At 35.8% G+C, this 20218-nt stretch overlaps 1 protein-coding gene and 1 long non-coding RNA gene across 2 annotated transcripts; both read left to right on the forward strand.

Moving 5' to 3' along the window:
• The first annotated feature begins 510 nt into the window (after positions 1-510).
• LOC121228933 (uncharacterized) lies at positions 511-2382 on the forward strand. The gene is made up of 2 exons (XM_041111967.1): positions 511-843; positions 1036-2382. Exons 1-2 carry the CDS (start codon positions 511-513, stop codon positions 2380-2382), a joined length of 1680 nt encoding a protein of 559 aa, XP_040967901.1.
• Positions 2383-15950: 13568 nt separating this feature from the next.
• On the forward strand, positions 15951-17153 carry LOC121229124 (uncharacterized). Its single transcript, XR_005926667.1, has 2 exons — positions 15951-16670; positions 16753-17153. It is a non-coding gene; the product is annotated as an uncharacterized lncRNA (long non-coding RNA).
• Positions 17154-20218: the final 3065 nt, after the last annotated feature.

Consider the following 20218-nt stretch of genomic DNA (forward strand, 5'->3'; position numbering starts at 1 on the left):
TCGGTTATCCCTGATCTAGATGTAGCTGAGAGGGAAGAAATGAGACTCGAATCATCAAGGCAATTAGAGGAACGTTGCAGATGATTAGAGGAGAAATTTAGGGCACTAGAAAACACTGATAATCGTCAGGGAATGGATGCTAAGGACTTGAGTTTAGTTCCAGATTTGGTGCTTCCCCATAAGTTCAAAATGCCAGAATTCGAGAAGTACAATGGGACTACTTGCCCGGAAGCCCATATTACCATGTTTTGCAGACGGATGACTGGTTATGTAAATAAAGATCAATTATTGATCCATTGTTTTCAGGATAGTTTGGTTGAGGCAGCGACTAGGTGGTATAATCAACTAATTCGGGCAAGGATCGGTTCTTGGAAAGACTTAGCGTAAGATTTTATGTAGCAGTATAATCATGTGACTGACATGATTCCTGATAGAATTACCTTGTAAAACATGGAAAAGAAGTCTGATGAAAGTTTTAGGCAATATGCCCAGAGGTGGAGAGAGGTTGCCATGCAGGTTCAACCACCGCTCTTGGAGAAAGAGACTACTATGCTGTTCATCAACACTTTAAAGGCCCCATTCATTACCCACATGATTGGAAGTACCACCAAGAGTTTTGCCGATATAGTTATGGCGGGAGAAATGATTGAGAACGCCATAAGAGGTGGCAAGATAGAGGGGGAAGCTACTAAAAGATTGGCCTCAAGAAGGAAGGATAATAAGGTGAATAATACGAGTAGCTATAATTCAAAAGCGATTACGGTTAGTCAGCCCAGAGTAACTATGGTAGAACAACAAGATTCTCAAAAGCAGGGATCTGGTTCGAGACAGAATTCTATAAAGGTCTCATTTATGCCTATCCCAGTATCATATTGGGAGCTTTATCAAAGTTTATTCAATCGCATGCAATAGCCCCTTTTCATTTGAAACTGTTACAACCCCCCATATCCCAAATGATATGATGCAAACGCCAAATGTGAGTACCATGCGGGGATATCTGGGCATTCAATTGAAAATTGCACTGGTTTTAAGAAGGCAGTTGAAAGACTAATCAAGATGAGGGTCGTAAAATTTGACGACACCCCTAGCATAGAGAACCCGTTGCCAAATCATGGTGATCAAGGAGTAAATGCAGTTAGGGATACGGGTATGAGAAGGATTAAAGAGGGCGTATCCGAGGTGAGAACATCGATGAAAATGATTTGGGAAGAAATGGTGAAAAGAGAGATGATAATCTCTAAAGAGAGGAATAAAGGAGGAAGGGACTACTGTGAGTTCTATGCTGAAGAGGGGCACGAGATCCAAAAATACGATGAGTTTAAGGCCTTGGTACAAAGCCTTATAGACAACAAAGAGCTAAAATTTTATGAAGTTGGCTCAAATGAGGGACATATATGCACATTAGAAGGTGCACTGAAGAATCAAAATCGGCCGAGGATTATTATTTCCTTACCAGGAAGTAATGAAGTTGAAACACCAACGGTACCGAAAGTCATCATTCATAAACCTATTTCCTTTCCTTATAAGGATAACAAAAGGGTACCCTGGAATTATAACTGTCATGTGTCAATGCCGGAGAAGGAGGATATAGCTAGTGCTTCTAAGGAAGCTCAAGGTGAGGGTTCTTACACACGTAGTGGGAAACGCTATGATGCAGAAGGCGTCAAAGTTGAGCCTACAAAAGCAAAAGCTTTAGACAAAGGAAAAGGGACCGAGACACTGGTTGATGAGCCAGTGAAGGAAGAAGAAGCTAGAGAATTTTTAAAATTCTTAAAACACAGTAAGTACAGCGTGGTTGAACAATTGCACAAACAACCAGCTCGTATATCAGTGTTGGCTTTGCTTCTAAGTTTAGAGGCACATTGGGAAGCATTAATGAAGGTGCTCAATGAGACTTATGTTACTAATGATATATCCGTCCACAAGTTGGATCGATTGGTTAGTAACATAAGTATTGACAATTTCATTTATTTCAACGATGATAAAATCCCACCGGTATGCATGGGATCAGCTAAGGCTTTGCATATTACCACTCGCTGCAAAAGATATACATTGCCGAGTGTGCTTATTGATAATGGGTCAGCCTTAAATGTCATGCCGTTGTCCACACTAAACAGATTACCCATTGTCAGTTCTCACATGAAAGCATGCCATAATATAGTGCGAGCATTTGATGGCACGGAGAGAAAGGTCATGGGAAGAATTGATATTCCTTTAATGATTGGGCCAAACACGTATGAGGTGGACTTTTTAGTGATGGACATCAAGCCCTTTTACAATTTCCTGTTGGGGAGGCCTTGGATACATTCGGCAGGAGTGGTGCCCTCATCTCTGCTCCAAAAATTAAAGTTAGTAGCTGATGGACAGTTGGTCACACTATAAATGCGGAGGAGGACATTATAGCGACAGTTACCAATAGTGCACCCTATATAAAAGCAAACGAGGAGGCAATTGAATGCTCTTTCCGTTCATTAGAATTCGTCAATGCAATATTCATTTTAGAGGGGAATGAGGTGCCGATACCCAAGATATCCAGAACTACAAGGATGGGTTTGCAAATGACAATGGGAAGAGGAGCCTTGCTAGGAAAAGGATTGGGAAGATATCTTCAAGGAGGGATTCAAATTCCAGAGTTAAAGGAGAAGAGAGACCATTTTGGTTTGGGTTTCAGGCCAGATCAAAAGCAAAGGAGGATGGAATTGGAGAAGCGTCAAGAAAGGAGAAGGGCACGTTTAAGCGGAAAACAAGTAGAGTGGGAATCGATAACATTCCTTCATATATCCTAAACCTTTGTATCATGAGGGATAATTCACCCTAAAGGAGGGTTGCTTAAAAAAGGAGGTTGTTACATCAATGCTGTGTATAATGAAGAGTCTGAAAGAGGAAACCTTGAGGGCATTCGCCCTTACGAACCGGGAAGCTCTTTGATAATTGGGTTGCAGAGGAACTTCCTGTAGTTTTTAAAGATTCTTCAGAGTAATTTCTAGAACGCTCTTATTGCTCTAAAGCCTAGGAGTAGTAAGATTTCATTTGTAAAATAGGCTCATGTTCAGATATTTACATTTCAATAAAACGTAACTTTTGCTATCAATTCAAGTAAATATTCTATACCATTCAATATTCTTTTAACCTTTACATTCTTTCATTTTATTCATAACATAAAAAAAAATATTCCGAAAATTCATTCTTTGTACATTCTTTCGTACCCCGCAGGTCTCTAGATATCAATGACATGAGCATTGATATTACAAATCCTAGAGTCTCTTTTGAGCAAGACATGTGTTTAGAAGAATTTCAGGATTTTGAAGATGACAAGGATTATGATATGCCTCCAAATCTATTGAGAATGGTGAAACAAAAGGAGAAACAAATCCTACCCCATGAGAAAGATGCAATAGAGAATGTAGCCTTGGGGGAAGGGAAAGAGGTGAAAATTGGCACACATATTCTAAGGAAACGAGACAAGGCCTTGTTGAGCTACTACGAGAATTCAAAAATATCTTTGCATGGTCATATGAGGATATGCCGGGTTTGAATACTGATATCGTAGTACATCGCCTCCCCATTAGACAAGATTGCAAGCCAGTCCAACAAAAATTGCGAAGGATGAGGCCTGATATTGTGCTGAAAATAAAAGATGAAGTCAAAAAGTAGTTTGATGCTAGATTCCTACAAGAGGTTAAGTATTCAGAATGGGTGGCCAACATTGTGCCTGTCCTTAAGAAGGATGGGAAGGTACGAATGTGTGTTGACTACAGAAATCTGAATAAAGCTAGCCCAAAGGACAACTTTCCCTTACCGCACATCGACACTTTGGTGGACAATACAGCAGGATATTCATTGTTCTCCTTTATGGATGGTTTCTCAGGGTACAATCAGATAAGAATGCATCCTGAGGACATGGATAAAACCACCTTTATAACATTATGGGGCACCTTTTGTTACAAGGTAATGCCCTTCGGATTAAAGAATGCAGGGACAACATATCAAAGGGTTATGGTAACCTTATTTCACGATATGATGCATAAGGAGATTGAAGTGTATGTTGATGACATGATTGCTAAATCTCGAACAGAAAGGGAGAATATTGAAGTTTTGAGGAAGTTATTCCTGAGATTAAGGAAATTTCAATTGAAGCTTAATCCGGCAAAGTGCACCCTCGGAGCTAGGTCGGGGAAGTTATTGGGCTTTGTGGTCAGCGAAAAAGGAATAGAAGTTGACTCAGACAAAGTTAGAGCCATACGAGAATTGCCTCCACCACGTACTCAGAAGGAAGTTCGGGGTTTTCTTAGAAGATTGAATTATATTGCTTGTTTATTTTGCAATTAACTGAGAAATGTGATCCTATATTTCGCCTCCTTAGAAAACACAACCAAGGTACTTGGGATGAGGAATGCTAGAATGCTTTTGATAAGGTTAAGCAATACTTGTTAAATGCTCCAATGTTATCTCTGCCTAGTCCAGATAGACCATTAATTCTGTACTTATCAGTGTTTAGTAATTCTATGGGATGTGTGCTTGGCCAACATGATGAGTCGGGAAGAAAAGAGAAGGCGATATACTACCTCAGCAAGAAATTCACAAAGTGTGAGATGAAATATTCACCAATTGAAAAATTATGTTGTGCTTTAATCTGGACGACTCGAAGGTTGAGGCAATATATGTTATATCATACGACATGGCTAATTTCAAAACTTGATCCATTAAAGTACATGATGGAGTCAACAGCACTAAATGGAAGAATGGCAAGGTGGCAAATATTGCTTTCAGAATTTGACATAGTCTATGTGAGTCAAAAGGCTATAAAAGGAAGCGTGATAGCAGAATTTCTGGCGCGCAGAGCTCTAGAAGATTATGAGCCATTAAGCTTTGATTTACCTAATGAAGAGTTGATGTATGTGGCAACTATTAAAGAACGTCCATGGAAGATGAACTTTGACGGCGCATCCAATGCGGTAGGAAATGGAATTGGGGCAGTCTTGGTATCCCCAAATGGTGATCATTATCTATTCACATGTTGGATTTTGACTGTACGAACAATATGGCTGAGTATGAAGCATGCATCATGGGGATTCAAGCGGCCAGAGAGCGAAAAATTAGAACTCTGGAAGTATATGGAGATTCTACGTTGGTAATATACCAGCTTAGGGGTGAATGGGAGACAAAGGACCCCAAATTGATTAATTATCGAAAGGTAGTTTTGGAGTTACTTGAAGAGTTTGATAACATCACTTTCAGTTATCTCCCACAGGACGAAAATCAAATGGCGGACACTTTGGCGATATTGGCTTCCATGATTAAAGCAAATAAATAAGAGGATATGAAACCAATTCAGATGAGCATTTCTGAGGTTCCAGCTCATTGCTGTAGCATCGAAGAAGAGGAAAAGGATGACCATCCTTGGTATCAAGATATATTACGGTATGTGAGAAATCGTGAATATCCTGAGAGGGCAACCGAAAGTGATAAAAGAACTTTAAGGAGGTTAGCCTGCGAATATGTGCTCGATGGGGATTTCCTTTATAAAAGAAGGAAAGATCAGGTACTTTTGAGATGCGCTGATGTTGTAGAAGCTAAACAAATCCTGGAAGAAGTACATAAAGGAGTTTGTGGTACACATGCTAATGGCTTTACGATGGCAAGACAAATCATGAGGTTTGGATACTATTGGTCTACTATGGAAGGAGATTGTATCAGTTATGCTAAGAAATATCATAAATGCCAGATATATGGAGACAAGATCTATGTACCACCTTCACCCTTACATGTTATGACTTCTCCATGGCCCTTTTCCATGTGGGGCATGGATGTCATTGGGCCAATATCGCCAAAAGCTTCGAATGGGCATCGTTTCATTTTTGTGGTCATCGACTACTTCACGAAATGGGTAGAGTAAGCTTCTTATGCTAGTGTCACCAAGTCAGCAGTAGGGCGATTCTTGAAAAAGGAGATCATTTTTCGGTATGGAATGCCTGAGAGGATCATATCAGACAATGCATTGAACTTAAACAACAGCACGATTGCGGAAGTTTGTAGCCAATTCAAGATTAAACATCATAATTCATCCCCATATCGCCCAAAGATGAATGGGGCAGTGGAAGCTGCTAATAAAAACATTAAGAAGATAGTGGGAAAAATGACTGAGACCTACAAAGATTGGCATGAGAAATTACCATTTGCACTCTTAGCCTACCGAACGTCCATCAGAACCTCTACTGGGGCAACTCCTTTCTCGTTGGTTTATGGGATGGAGGTAGTGTTACTTATTGAAGTTGAAATACCTTCTCTTCGAATTTTGTCGAAGATAAAGCTAGATGAAGCAGAATGGATTCAATCGCGGTATGACCAATTGAACTTGATCGAAGAAAAGAGGCTAAAAGCTATTCGTTATGGTCAGATGTATCAGAAGCGGATGATGCAAGCCTATGACAAGAAAGTTCGTCCAAGAGAATTTCACGAAGGGGACCTAGTGCTGAAAAAGATCCTTCCCATACAGAAAGACTTTAGAGAAAAATGGATGCCGAATTGGGAAGGGTCGTATGCTGTAAAGAAGGCTTTCTCTGGAGGTGCTCTGATTTTAACAGAAATAGATGGGAAAAGTTTACCCAATCTAGTGAATTCAGACTCAGTCAAGAAGTACTTTGTCTAAAGAGAAGGGAAAACAAAGCGAAAACCCATAAAGGGCGCTTTGAGATTTCTAAAAAAAATGGAAAGGCCAGGGTGAAAACCCGCAAAGAGCACCTTGAGACCAAAAGGGTTTTGAGTTGAAAACCCGAAAGGGCTGCTCAAATATTTGAGAAACGTGCGGTGACTTTACTATACCGGATTTGATAAGAAATGGAGTGTGTTACGTACCGGGGCATCAAAAAAGTACTTTGGATCTTCTAAACACATGTTAAAATCAAAATAGTCTTTATGGTATTTGGGTACAGAAGCTCAAGCTGTGATATGTTGGACATCGAATTTTTGTTCTGATTACTATCTTTAGATTCTTTTTCTTCTGAAAGATATGTTTTCAGATTAATTTCTTGTTGTACTCTGATGATTTATCTAACTATTCTCAAGATTAAATCATTTGTCTTTCATTACTCATAAAGAGTGTTGTATTGAAATAATAATTGACGAACTAAATATTTTTACAAATGAAGTTCTGCATATTACTCTAGAAATCTCTAGAGAATACAAGAAACTAAAACAGAACAATTGTTTAAAGAATTCCAATGAGTAAATGTCGGAGGTACTCGAGGAGATTTCTTTTTCAGTCCAAAGGATGATTGGACAATTCAAACGATTCAATTATGGGAGAGGATCGCCTTCAGCAGGTTGTAACGTTAAAAGAATGGTATAATAGGACCAATTTGATTTAAAACGCATGAGCGGAGTATGATTGATACTTGGAGTAAAATAAAAGTGAAACTTTGATGGATGAACGAGTAAAGACGTCCGAAATAGGAATCATTTTCATAACATTTTGCATAATTAGGAGCATTTGATTCATTTCGAGCATGGCATCTTAATCATCAGGCATGAGTACATATGCATTCTACAGGTTATGTCCTTTAAGGAACAATGTAGATCACCAATAGCTGATTTGGCATCTCTATATTGTCAGAGAGCAAATCGAAGATAGCAGATTTGGCGTCTCTGTATTGACAGAGAGCAGATCGAAGATGATAGATTTGGCATCTCTGTATTGTCAGAGAGCAAATCGAAGATAACAAATTTGGCATCTCTGTGTTGACAGAGAGCAGATCAAAGATAGCAGATTTGGCGTCTCTGTATTGACGGAGAGCAGATTGAAGATAGCAGATTTGGCGTCTCTGTATTGACGGAGAGCAGATCGAAGATAACAGATTTGGCGTCTCTGTATTATCAGAGAGCAGATCAAAGATAGCAGATTTGGCGTCTCTGTATTGACGGAGAGCATATCGAAGATAACAGATTTGGCGTCTCTATATTGACGGGGAGCATATCGAAGATAGTAGATTTGGCGTCTCTGTATTGACAGAGAGTAGATCGAAGATAGCAGATTTGGCGTCTTAGTATTGATAAAGAGCAGATTGAAAATAACAGATTTTGCGTCTCTGTGTTAGATGAGGAGCAGATCGAAGATAGCAGATTTGACATTTGTATGTTTACATCAAAGCAGATTGAAGATGACAGATTTGGCCTCTCTGTATTAAACAAGGAGTAGATCAAAGATTTCAGCATGCCGTTCCTGAGTTTGCAGGGAGCAAGTTGAAGATAGCAGATTTAACATTCCTGAGTTACAGTGAAGCAGTTGGAAGTCATCAGAATACCTTTGAGAAGATAAGGATCAAGATTTCGAGACTTGGCCAGGCCAGGCAAATTTGGTCCTTTTACAATCTTTGCTCTATTCCTGTTACACAGTAATAAGCAAAGAGGGGCAGCTGTAATAGCCCAAATTTTCCGGCCCATAAATAAATAAATAAATAAGTAAAAAAAATAAAACAAAAAAAAACTTATTAAATAATAAAGTCCATTTACAGTCTATTTACAAAACCCAGTTACATTTATAGCCCAAGACCCGATTAGCCCTATACCCGGTTGCACCCAAAGGCCTAAAACCCTTAGCCCAGATACCTAAAACTACCCAGTGCCCAATTACACCCAAGCCTGTATTATAGACCAAATGCTGCCCAAAATACACAGGGCCCAAGTGGTCCAATCTGTTAACGGGAGACAGAAGGCCTAGGGTTTCAGAAACCCTAGGCGCCGCAAGCACTCCAACCGTCACTCTCCAATCGACGCCTCCATCAGTGCCGTGATTCCAGGCCCCGTATCGCGCCGTGATCGGCGCGCGAATCAATGTCAGTGTGCCATTATCAGTGCCCGATCATCGTTAGTCTCCTCATCGTCACCTGCAAAAAGAGAAAGAAGAACACAGCAAACAAGGCAAGAAATCGAATAGGGAATAAACCAAACTTGTAAATAGAGGCTATAAAAGCCGAATCATTTCACTGTAACAGGGACCGATTTTTACAGATACAAAAAAATATACACACATATATACACAGAAGAAATAAATAAGAATCAGTTGTTTACTTAAAAAAAGGTGATTTTGTTATATTTTTTTCTTCTTTGTTCAACGCATATAAATAATTTTAAAAAAAAAACGATTAAGTTTAAAAGAGAGAAGGGATTACCTGCGATTCGCCGAGAGGAACGAAGGCTTTTAGCCTTCCAACCGCCGTGTACGGCGGCGCGTACAGCGCGTGGGCGCTTGCAGTGCAGTGGCTGGAGGCCGGAGGTCTGGGCCGGAGGCCGGAGGTCGGAGGTCGGGGCCGGAGGGCTTCCCTTTTCTCCTCTTTCAGAGGATTTCAAAGTTTTTTTTTTTAAAAAACTGATTACAAAATAAATTTTGGGTTAAGTTTTGACATATATAGCATTACAAAAACGGTGTCGTTTTGGCTTAGTTCAATAAGCACTAAAACGGCACCGTTTCAATAGATGATCCGCGCGTTGACCCGATGACCCGGGGAGGATCCGCGTGTTTTTGATAAATGGGCAAATTGCCCAATCGATCCTTCCGTTTTTTTAAATTTATGATTTCATTTTATTTTTATTTTAAATTGGCCCTAACCTTTTATTTTTGATTCAATTTAGTCCCGATGGCCATTAAAATCTATTCTGGAGAACGACGTCGTTTTTAGGGATTAGGGCTAATTGCCCAATGAGTCCCTTAAATTTTAATGTGTATTTCAATTAGGCCCAATTTTTTTTATTTTTTTGTAATTAGCCCTAATTTTTAATAAAATTCGATTTTAGTCTTTTTTATATGTATTTAATTTATTTTAAAATATTATATGTATTATTTATTTTTATAAACATTAGTTATATATAAAAATAATGTATATTAGTTTTATTTATATATTATATTATTATATATGTTTCTTATAATTTTTTATTATATATACATTTTACTTTATATATTATTTATTTTACTATATTTATATATGTAAATTATTATATATTATTATATTATTTTTATTATTAACTATTTATTATGTATAATTAACATTTTTTAAATTATTATTGAAAATTACATTTTTATATATCATTATCTAAAGTTTAGTATGTAATATTCTAAAATTTTAACATGAAATTTTGTTCCTATTTAACATATTAATATTTTATAAATATATATTAAGTATTTAAGTTATTAAATTTATATATTGACCATTTTTTCTTAAATTATTTTTTTTATTATTTACATATCGTTAAATATTTTTTTTACTTCGTTTATTCTTTTTGGAATTGAATTTAGATTTTATCCTTCAATATATAATTTATTTGTTTATTTTAGTATCCTTTATGTATTTATCATTTTAATATAATAATCTTATCTCATAAATTATTTGTTATTATTTATTGTTTTTACACATTTGCATGAAAATTGATTATTTATGGCATTATTCCAAGTTGTGTTTGCATGAAATGTTATTGCACATATATTGTATAACTGGTATTGTTCTATTCATTATTCGCTATGTTGTATTTTGCATGGAATGATAATGCATGAATGTGTATGTTATTTACAATTACATATGTGTAAAATGATAATGTATATTGTGTGATTTACATCATTATTTATTTTTTCTCTATACTACATTTGCGTGAAATGTTGAAGCGTATATCATATAGCTTAGTTTATTTAATATTAATTTTTTTTAATATGTTAAATATATCATTGCTTTAAAAATTATTTTATTCGATCCAAAGGAATTAAAAAATAAGGCAATGTTTTTGGTACTAGGGAATTCGGGAAGTAGTGCCTAACATGTTGGGTTGCGATTTCCCGTTTGTCTAAATGCCTAAAATATCCTTCTAAATAAGTTTTAAAAATCTCAAGATGATTTCAGTTACTAAAGTTTAAGAGTATCGTGTCCAAACATGTTGGATGTGATGTTTATATTCCTTGAAGTGAAAGGATCTTGATTTTTAAACTCAAATTATTACGATTTTAAAAGAGATCATATTTCTAAATTCTTTCAAACTTTTGACATTAAGACAAAACTATTCAATTTGGTACCAATTTTGGGCGTTGCGAGGGTGCTAGCCCTTCCTCGTACGTAACCGACTCCCGAGCCTGTTTTCTCATAATTTCGTAGACCAAAATTTTTTATAAGGTGATTCAATCACACTTTAAAAGGTTGGTGGCGACTCTCGTTTTCAAAATACTCCTCGCCTTTTAAAAAGACGTTTCGACAATATAGATTTAGTAAAAAAAAATAACAAATTTAAGAGGAAATACTCGAACCTAAAACCTCACATACACAAGCATAAAATAAATTTACTTGAAAATTTTTAATAATTCAAAAAGTTAAAATTTAATTGACCACTAAAACTCACATACACAACCACTAAACCAAGTCAATTTACTTGGCAATTTTTAACAATTCAAAAAGTTAAAAATTTTGGGGCGTTACAATAATTTTGAAATTATCAATATAATTACAACCATTATGCTTATAAATTGCTTATAAATTTTCAAATTGATTCAATATCTATATCATATTAATTTAAAATATTATATATATATTAAAATATTAAACGATTAAAAGTTTTTCAGCATAAAATAAATAATTTAAATTATTTAAATTAGGCAAAATTTAATAAGAATATTCTATATAAATAAAATAAAAATATAACAATAAAAAATATTAATAAAAAATTATCACTTTAGTTTTAGTTTTATTTCTATTCCCTTCCCTTAGTAGTTTTACAGTATGGTCCCCCCTCCCCTCTCTCTCTATATCTTTTGCTCAGGATTAAACCCAAAAATAGTAAATAAGCTGGTCAGTGATAAAAACAATTCTTGTACAATCTTACAACCTCTTATACCAAATTACAATCATAAAAACCCACACCCTAAACCCATATCAAAAAGATGTATCCAGATAAATATGAGGTCCTATATTTAATTAATATAAAATATATTAATTGAAGGCCAGATAATAGTTTAACTTAGTTAGCCGAAGGTCCGATTTCTATTTTCCATCTCAGAACTTGGTCTAATAATATGCAATTAATTAGAGTTGTTTATTTACGGAATTCATTAAAAGTGAATCTTCGCACGTATTTAATTTTTTTTGCCAGAACTTAGGTCATATTTCAAAGATATACTACTAGGTTAAGCATAAGCCATGCACTGTAAATATAGAATTAGAAGCTAGCAAACACAGGCTGCTTTCAAGAATATTTCTTCACCAATCGGCTTTCATTGAATTTTGAGAATCTGCTTTCTTTCTTTCTTTCTAGCTAGCTATCAAGCATGGGCACGTAATTTTACTTTTTATTTCTTTAATAATGCAACTAATAAGTGGTAGTAAGAGTTGCGAGTGCATTTTTTCGGATTAAGTCGGAATTTTAGAATTATTATTGTTAAAAAATTTTATTTAAATATATTTTTAGTTTGAACCAAATTAATCTCATATCACAAATTAATGATAATATTTGTGATCTTATAAAAGGAATTGTAGCTTTAATAGGCCAATTTGCACGTACCCAAGTGCTTGCAAACTATTATAAAATAAAAAAATCGTACATAAATACTGAGATTTAAAATCATACAAATTATTATAATTTATTTTAGGGTTGAATAAGTCCTTCCTCTCATTCGAGAACCTTCTTATATATGCATATAAAAGATCTTCTCTTGCTTGATTTCTTATAGATTTTGCATAAACTTTTGTTTTACAAGGATTATATTGAATTAGTCCTTTTATTATTGAATAGATAAATTTAATTCTTGTATTATTTAAAAAAATCAAATAATGTAACATTAGAATAGAGTTAATATTTATTTTATAAAAAATATCATTTACTATTTAACAGAGATAATATATTTTAAGTATTTACAGTTTTGTAAATGAATTTTTTTTTGTTTGGAATTAAACTGTAATTGAAAAAAATATTTTTTTAATGTTAATTATATTACAATTTAGACTTATTTAATTATTTTTAATAAGTATAAAAACTAAATTAATCTATTTAACAATTGAGAGAACTTTAACCTAAATTCAGCTATAAGCAGGTTTCCTAAATTAGATGTTTGTGCTACCAAAGACGCAAACTATTCTTTTACAAGTCATAACTTAATTCCTAACTCAATTAGAAAATTAGTTCTAGCCAAGGCTTAGGCGAACTTGAGTAGTCCATTAACCTTATAAAGTTGCTTTTAATTAATATATTTTTAATTCTATTAATTTTTTTCATTCAAAAAAATCCAATTACAAAAGCGGTTTTTTTTTTGAAGAAATTCGACTAGCTTTTATTAGTAATAAGAAATAGAAAGACACATTGAGCCACAAACTGGGCTTAGTCCTACCGAGCTTAAGTGTGTCTTCAGCCCGCATACTTACGAAAATCGAAACAAATTTAAAAAAAAACAGCTTTGAGAAAACAAAACAAGCACTGCAAAAAGGAAACCTAAATAATTAATGCTAGTCGACTCAATAACAGCTGGACTCCGCTTTCCATAGTCTTGTCCCATCGTCTGTCCCGTCTGTTCATATGTTAGCCGTTTCATATATGCATTATCTGCTACCCACATCATTTCCTTCTTCACATTAGACTCTTCAATCTGGATCCCTTCTCCACCGCCCCTTCGTGAATTCGTCTCTCCCTCTCACCAGGTATGTTTCTTCCTCTTTCTTTAGTGCTTCTTTTGTAATCTTATGAGCAAAAATATTTTATGTTTGTTAGGATATCAACTCGATTAAGCAACGAACAAGAAAATAGCGGAATAAATTGAGAAATTAAATACACAAATTTAACGTGAAAAAACCCCTCCAAAGAGGATAAAAAACCACGGGTAAAGATAGTTTTACTATAATAACAAAAGAACGAAGAGTACAAAAGATGGAAATTAAGACTAAACCCCGAAAATCCGAAAACAAAGAACCCTCAAAACGTAAACACAAAATTCTCTAAATGTGTTATGAGTTCTAATCTCTAATGGGTGTATTTTTCTAAGGTTGTAAAAGAGCATATTTATAGGCTAAATTTATAGGTCAAATAATAATAAAATAATCTAAACTAATCAGTGTTTGATTGAAATAAGTAAACAAAGTTTAACTAAAAGATTATTTCTCAAATTTGACTGAAAATAGGAGTCATATTTAACAAATCTCCACCTTGACTCATATTTCCACAACGCCATCTTTACCAAAGCTCGCCACGAGCCTATCTTGAACTATGCAGGGAATTAACTGAGTCGAATTTGTGCTTAGAAACTGGAAGACTTCTAGCCTTCGACTTGTACATTGCCAAATAAAAACTAACCCGAGTTTGATTTTCACGAACACAGTGCCTTAACTTTTCAAAACCTGCATCCAAAAGAGAACCTCTCTTCAACGAAATAGTCATATCTTTTTCCCTCCTATAACCAAGTTGCCTCCGCTCCAAACAAGTTGACTTCAACTCCGTAACGGACGAGGGATGTCCGATTTCACCGGTCACTGTATAACCTTCCAGAATATAAAGGCTGTCGGTTCTTTTACCTTTTAACAAAACGAGAGCTCCACGAGATACTTTAATGCCGCTCGACTCAATGTTGATTTTGCATCCTTTCAAGTCTAAAATACTTAAAGAGATGAGATTCTTTCGTAAATCAGGTACATACCTGACATTTGAGAGTGTCCTAATCGTCTCATCTGCATCTTAATTTTAACAGTACCAATACCAATTACCTTACTAGATGAATCGTTTCCCATGCGCACAACTCCACCTTCAATCAAATTGTACGTGGAGAACCATTCTCTATTGGGACACATGTGGAAAGAACATCCTGAATCTAGGATTCACTCGGACGTGAGCTTGGTGTTATCGCTTGTTGACACTAACAAGAAATCATCACCGCTTTCATCGGCCAAATTAGCACCAGCTACATCTTCCTCGTTACTCTCAGCAGCTCTTTTATTTCACAGTTTATAACAAATTGCTTTGACGTGACCTAACTTTTTACAATAGCGATACCTTTTGTCTCGTTTCTTTGATGCTACCAAAACGGAAGGTTGCCTATCTGCCTTACTATCCAAACCAAACTCATTTTCGAGTTTTTCTCTACTCAAAAAATGACCCTTCACATCTTCGAATGAGAGTTTGTCTCTGCCATAAATCAGGGTTTCCCTGAAAGACTTATATGAAGGGGGTAAAGAGTACAATAATAGCATAGCCTGATCTTCATCGTCAATATGAACCTCAACATTCTTTAAATCATTTAAAAGAGTAATAAATTAACTGATGTGATCTCTAAGAAGCTCACATTCGTTCATGCGAAACGTAAATAGATGTTGTTTCAACAGTAAACGATTAGCCAGAGACTTAGTCGCATAAAGAGTTTCTAACCTTTTCCACAAGGCGGATGACGTTTTCTCCATCTATACCTCTTGCAATACCATATTCGCGAGGCATAACTGGATTGCAGATAAAGCCTTTTCATCAAGTTCTTCCCATTTTGTTTTATTTAGATTCTCAGGCTTTTTCCCGGTAGCAACCTTTTTCAAGCTTGATTGAACTAGAATTACCATCATCCGAACTTGCTACAGATTGAAATTTGTCTCACCATAGAACTTCTCAATTTCAAACCTTATTGTTAATATCTCTAAAAGGGCTGATTTATGAAAATTGAACTAGCTCTGATACCACTTGTTAGGATTTGGACCCGATTAAGCAACAAACAAGAAAATAGCGGAATAAATTAAGAAATTGAACACACAAATTTAAGGTGCAAAAACCCCTCCAAAGAGGATAAAAAACCACGGGCAAAGATAATTTTACTATAATGGAAAAATAATGAAAAGTACAAAAGATGGAGATTAAGACTAAACCCCGAAAACCCGAAAACAAAAAACCCTCAAAACGTAAACACAAAATTCTCTAAATGTGTTATGAGTTCTAATCTCTAATGGGTGTATTTTTCTAAGGTTGTAAAAGAGACTATTTATAAGCTATATTCATAGGTCAAATAATAATAAAATAATCTAAACTAATCAGTGTTTGATTGAAACAAGTAAACAGAGTTTAACTGAAAGATTATTTCTCAAATTTGACTGGAAATAGGAGTCATATTTAACAATGTTCTATTTATAAACTGGAATCTAAGATCTCCAAATTGAGTTATCTTATTATGGATGTTGTTAATAATCGCTCCTATGGCTGATTTATCTCTCTTCATGGCTTGACACTTCTTGATGATTGTTCGAGAATCCCCCATAACCGTTCCTGAAGGAAGATCCATTTCACTTCCTAGTTTTAACGCCTGTAGGCCTGCAAGGGCTTCAGCAGCAAATGGAGACAGAACATTCCTATGCAGAACAGTCTTCGTCACCATGAGTTTTCCTCCTCTGCCCCAAACAATCAGGCCGAATGTCGACTTAAAGTTCTTGTTATCAAAGGCTGCATCAAACTGAATTGTCACTCTAGTATAGCCTTCTTGACGCCTGTGACTGCTACTCGAGTTTAAGGTACTTTCTCTCATCCTCAGCCCTTTAGTTTCAACTATGTACTTTCAAACTTTGAGCGATAACTCCCTCCTTGTTTCTACTTTCTGTTCATGTATGAGTTTATTCCTTGAGCGCCAAATAAACCACATGCCACAATAGGATATTTTACACTACTTAGATGTACTCAATCTGAAAACCCAGGTAATCCACTCCTAAAATCCTTGAGTCGAAATTTCACAGATCCACGATAGGTCTAACAATTGCCATGTTTCAACTGTTACAGGGCAATACCGAAAGATGTGGATGATATCTTCTTCCTCCTTTCCACAGCAAGGACATGTCACGTTATTAGTCATCCGTTTATATTTTAAATTAACTAGAGATGGAATATAGTTCCAAGATATTCTCCATGTTGTTATTGCAATCTTGGCAGGTAGTTGTAGATTCCATAGCTTATTGTAGAAATCCTTTAGATCGGTCTGTATTAAATAAAATTTAAGATCCAATTGAGCATCTTGTAATAGTTTGTAAGGGCTCCGTACTAAAAATTCACCAGATTGCTCTCCTTTCCACACTTGAAAATCCTCATAAGGTGTTTCCGCCAGGGGGATCCGCAAAATTTTTTGAGCAACATATTTTGGAAAAGTACTATTAATTAAGTCAATCTTCCATGTTTTGCTTGTATCTTCAATTAAATCCGCAATTAACTTGACATCATTGTCATTTCTGGTATCCCATCCTCCTAGATCAAATCCCGGAATCCAACAATCATCCTATGCAGATATTCTGGTTCCTCGTCCAACTGTCCAACATAGCCCATCCTGTAACAATCGCTTAGCAGCCAAGACACTCTTCCAGGTAAGTGAATGTAGGTTATCTAATCGAGCATTAAGAAAGTCTGAATGAGGGAAATATTTAGCTTTGAGAACCCTTGCTAATAATGAATATGGGTAAAAAAGAAGTCACAAACCTTGTTTAGCTAATAGCACGATATTAAACTGGCACAGATTACGAAATCCAAGACCCCCTCTCTCTTTTAACATACAAAGATTTCTCCACACACTTCAATGAATTCCTCTTTTGCTCAAACTTTTTTGCGACCAAAAAGTAGCTATGATGCTTTCTAATTCCAAGCATAACAATTTCGGTAATAAAAACAAGCCATTGAATAAGTGGAGATGGCTTGGAGAATGGCCTTAGTAAATACTTCATTCCCCCTTGAGATAGGTGCATAGTACTCCAATTGTCAATTCTCTTCTTTATCCGATCCTTTAGATTCTGGAACGACTCCTTCTTTCTTCCTACCATGTTAGGCAAGCCGAGATAACGATCTGGATTGTTTGAACTCCAAACCCCTAATATTCTTACAACCTCTCCTTTAGCCTCCGCTGTCGTATTTTTACTAAAGAACACTGTAGACTTGTCAAAATTGACACATTGACCTGAGTAGCTTCTATATTCCTTTAGGATTCCCTTTAATATACTGGCCCCTCTACAAGTCACCTCGCTAAACAAAATACAATCGTCTGCAAAAAGAAAGTGCGAAATCTGTGGTCCGCTTCTGCTAGCTTTAACACCTTTCAATAATTATTCTTTAGCTGCAAGATGCATTAAACTAGACAAACCTTCTCCACATATGAGGAAGAGAAACAGACTCAATGGGTCTCCTTGGCGAAGTCCCCATTCTGGTTGGAAACTGTCTCCTGTATATCCATTAACCACAATCGAATAGGATACAGAATTTAAGCATTTCATAATAGTATCAACCCAGTTTCTAGTTGTAACACCCCTTAACCCTATCCCATAGTCGGAATAGGATTACGGAGTATTACTAGTCACTACAGTTCGATTACGATTAATAAATAAAGAAAATACAATTCAGTTCATAAAATATATCTTAATGTTCTTTTAATGGGCCCTCGAGACTTAAAATGTATGTTAAAACTAAACTGGGACTCAATCGGAAGCTTATAAAAGTTTTCATAAAGTTATTAAATTTTCCCTTTTATGAATAGTACCATACGCCCATGTGGCTTATGTGACACGTCCGTGTCTTCTACCTGTGGAGCTTTCTGACTTTTGCCTATGAACAAATTAATTTCACACGGCCAAGACACAAGCTCTTGTGCTCGGCCCGTGTGGTAATCTGTTTTGTAGCATTTTAGATGCAGGGGACACATGGCCTAACAACATGCCCGTATGCAAGCCGTGTGTCTCACATGGTCTGGTCACACGCCCGTGTGTCAGGCCATGTGGACTCAATAATGAACCTTTCACAGTTTACTAGCCAACCTTACAAATTTCAAACCACAACCAATACAAAATAACAATACTAAAACAATCCAATACTTGACATAAAACACTTATCATGTATCATTATCAAATATCAATTTACTTATTTCACTTTACAATCACTGTAATAGGCCAATTTTGGCCCAGATTAAAAATAATAAATAAAACCAAATTATAAAGTCCAAATCTTTTAAACAGTCTATTTACAGACCTTGTCCCAATTACCTAGACCCAAAACCCAAAGCCCGAAGTTCAAATTAGACAGCCCAAATCCAATTACATCAGCCCAAGACCTAAAAATACATGGCCCAATGGCCCAAAACCTAGACCTAGGTTCGGCCAAACAGAAGCTTGGGTTTCTCTCGCGCTGCTCCCTCACGTACGGCCTCCACTGCGTCTCTGTACGCCAGCGCACAGCATCTGTACGAGCGCCACGCACACCGTGTACTTGCAAACAGACAAGGGAACAACAGCAAATAGAAATAGAAAATAGAAAAACTGGTATTTTTTTATTTTTTTATTTTCTTTCATCGGCTATAAAGCCCAAGACAGAAGGAATGTGTTTTTTTTACACAATAGAAAGCAATCAAATAGAAAGAAAATAGGGCAAGGTGGTTTATTCATTATTTTTCTCTTTTATTTCTTACTTACTTTCTTTTTTGATTGATTATACTAATAAAAAAGGAAAAAAAGAAAAGAGGGTCTTACCTTGCAAATACGTCGTAGACTTCCTTTTGCTTTGTTGAAATCGAAGCCAAGAGGATATCTCGAGGCTGAAATTCCTCCAGGCTTGAAGAACACCATCTGGTGGAGATGAATCGACCATTAGGAAGGAGGATTTAGGATTTGAAAAAGGAAAGAAAAAGGGGATTATTTTGGTTCGCCTGATTTAGCCCTTATAAAGGACTAGAAACGGCGCAATTTTGACCAACTTCAATGGTCTAGATACGACGTCGTATGGTAGCCTTCACCCGATGACCCGACCCGCACATGATTAAAATCCGCGTGTTCGGTCTGGGAGGGATATTTGCACCATAAGCCTTTCCTTTTTGCGTCTTAGTTCATTTGAACCGTATTTGCTTTTTCTTTTTTGTTTTTCGATTTGTCCCCAGAATTTGCGCATGTTTGCAAATGGACCAGTGCCTTAACGCAGCGTCTTGGGGCTTGGATTATTTCCAGTTCTCGTCCCTGTGTATTCGCATGCGTGGAGCGCTGGTCCTAATTCTAACATTAATGACTCATTTAAAAATTATCCCTTCTATTTTCATTCAAATTTTATTAAATTTTGTATTTGTGTGACTTATTATTGTAAATACATTTAATATTGTTTTATAGATTAAACCATTTTAATAATTTTACTTTGTTTTATAAAATTATTATTTTGAAGTTCATTTTTATATCATATTATTTTAACCATTTATATAATATTTGTTCAAATATTTTATGTATGTTTGTAC

This window comes from Gossypium hirsutum, chromosome A05, assembly GCF_007990345.1.
Source record: "Gossypium hirsutum isolate 1008001.06 chromosome A05, Gossypium_hirsutum_v2.1, whole genome shotgun sequence".
Lineage (NCBI taxonomy): Eukaryota > Viridiplantae > Streptophyta > Magnoliopsida > Malvales > Malvaceae > Gossypium > Gossypium hirsutum.

Bases quoted from the DNA above. Each gene is read 5' to 3' on its own strand.
- LOC121228933 (XM_041111967.1), top strand. From the start codon at position 511: ATGCAGGTTCAACCACCGCTCTTGGAGAAAGAGACTACTATGCTGTTC. The intron at 844-1,035 runs GTCTCATTTATG...GGTTTTAAGAAG, and splicing joins CGAGACAGAATTCTATAAAG to GCAGTTGAAAGACTAATCAA.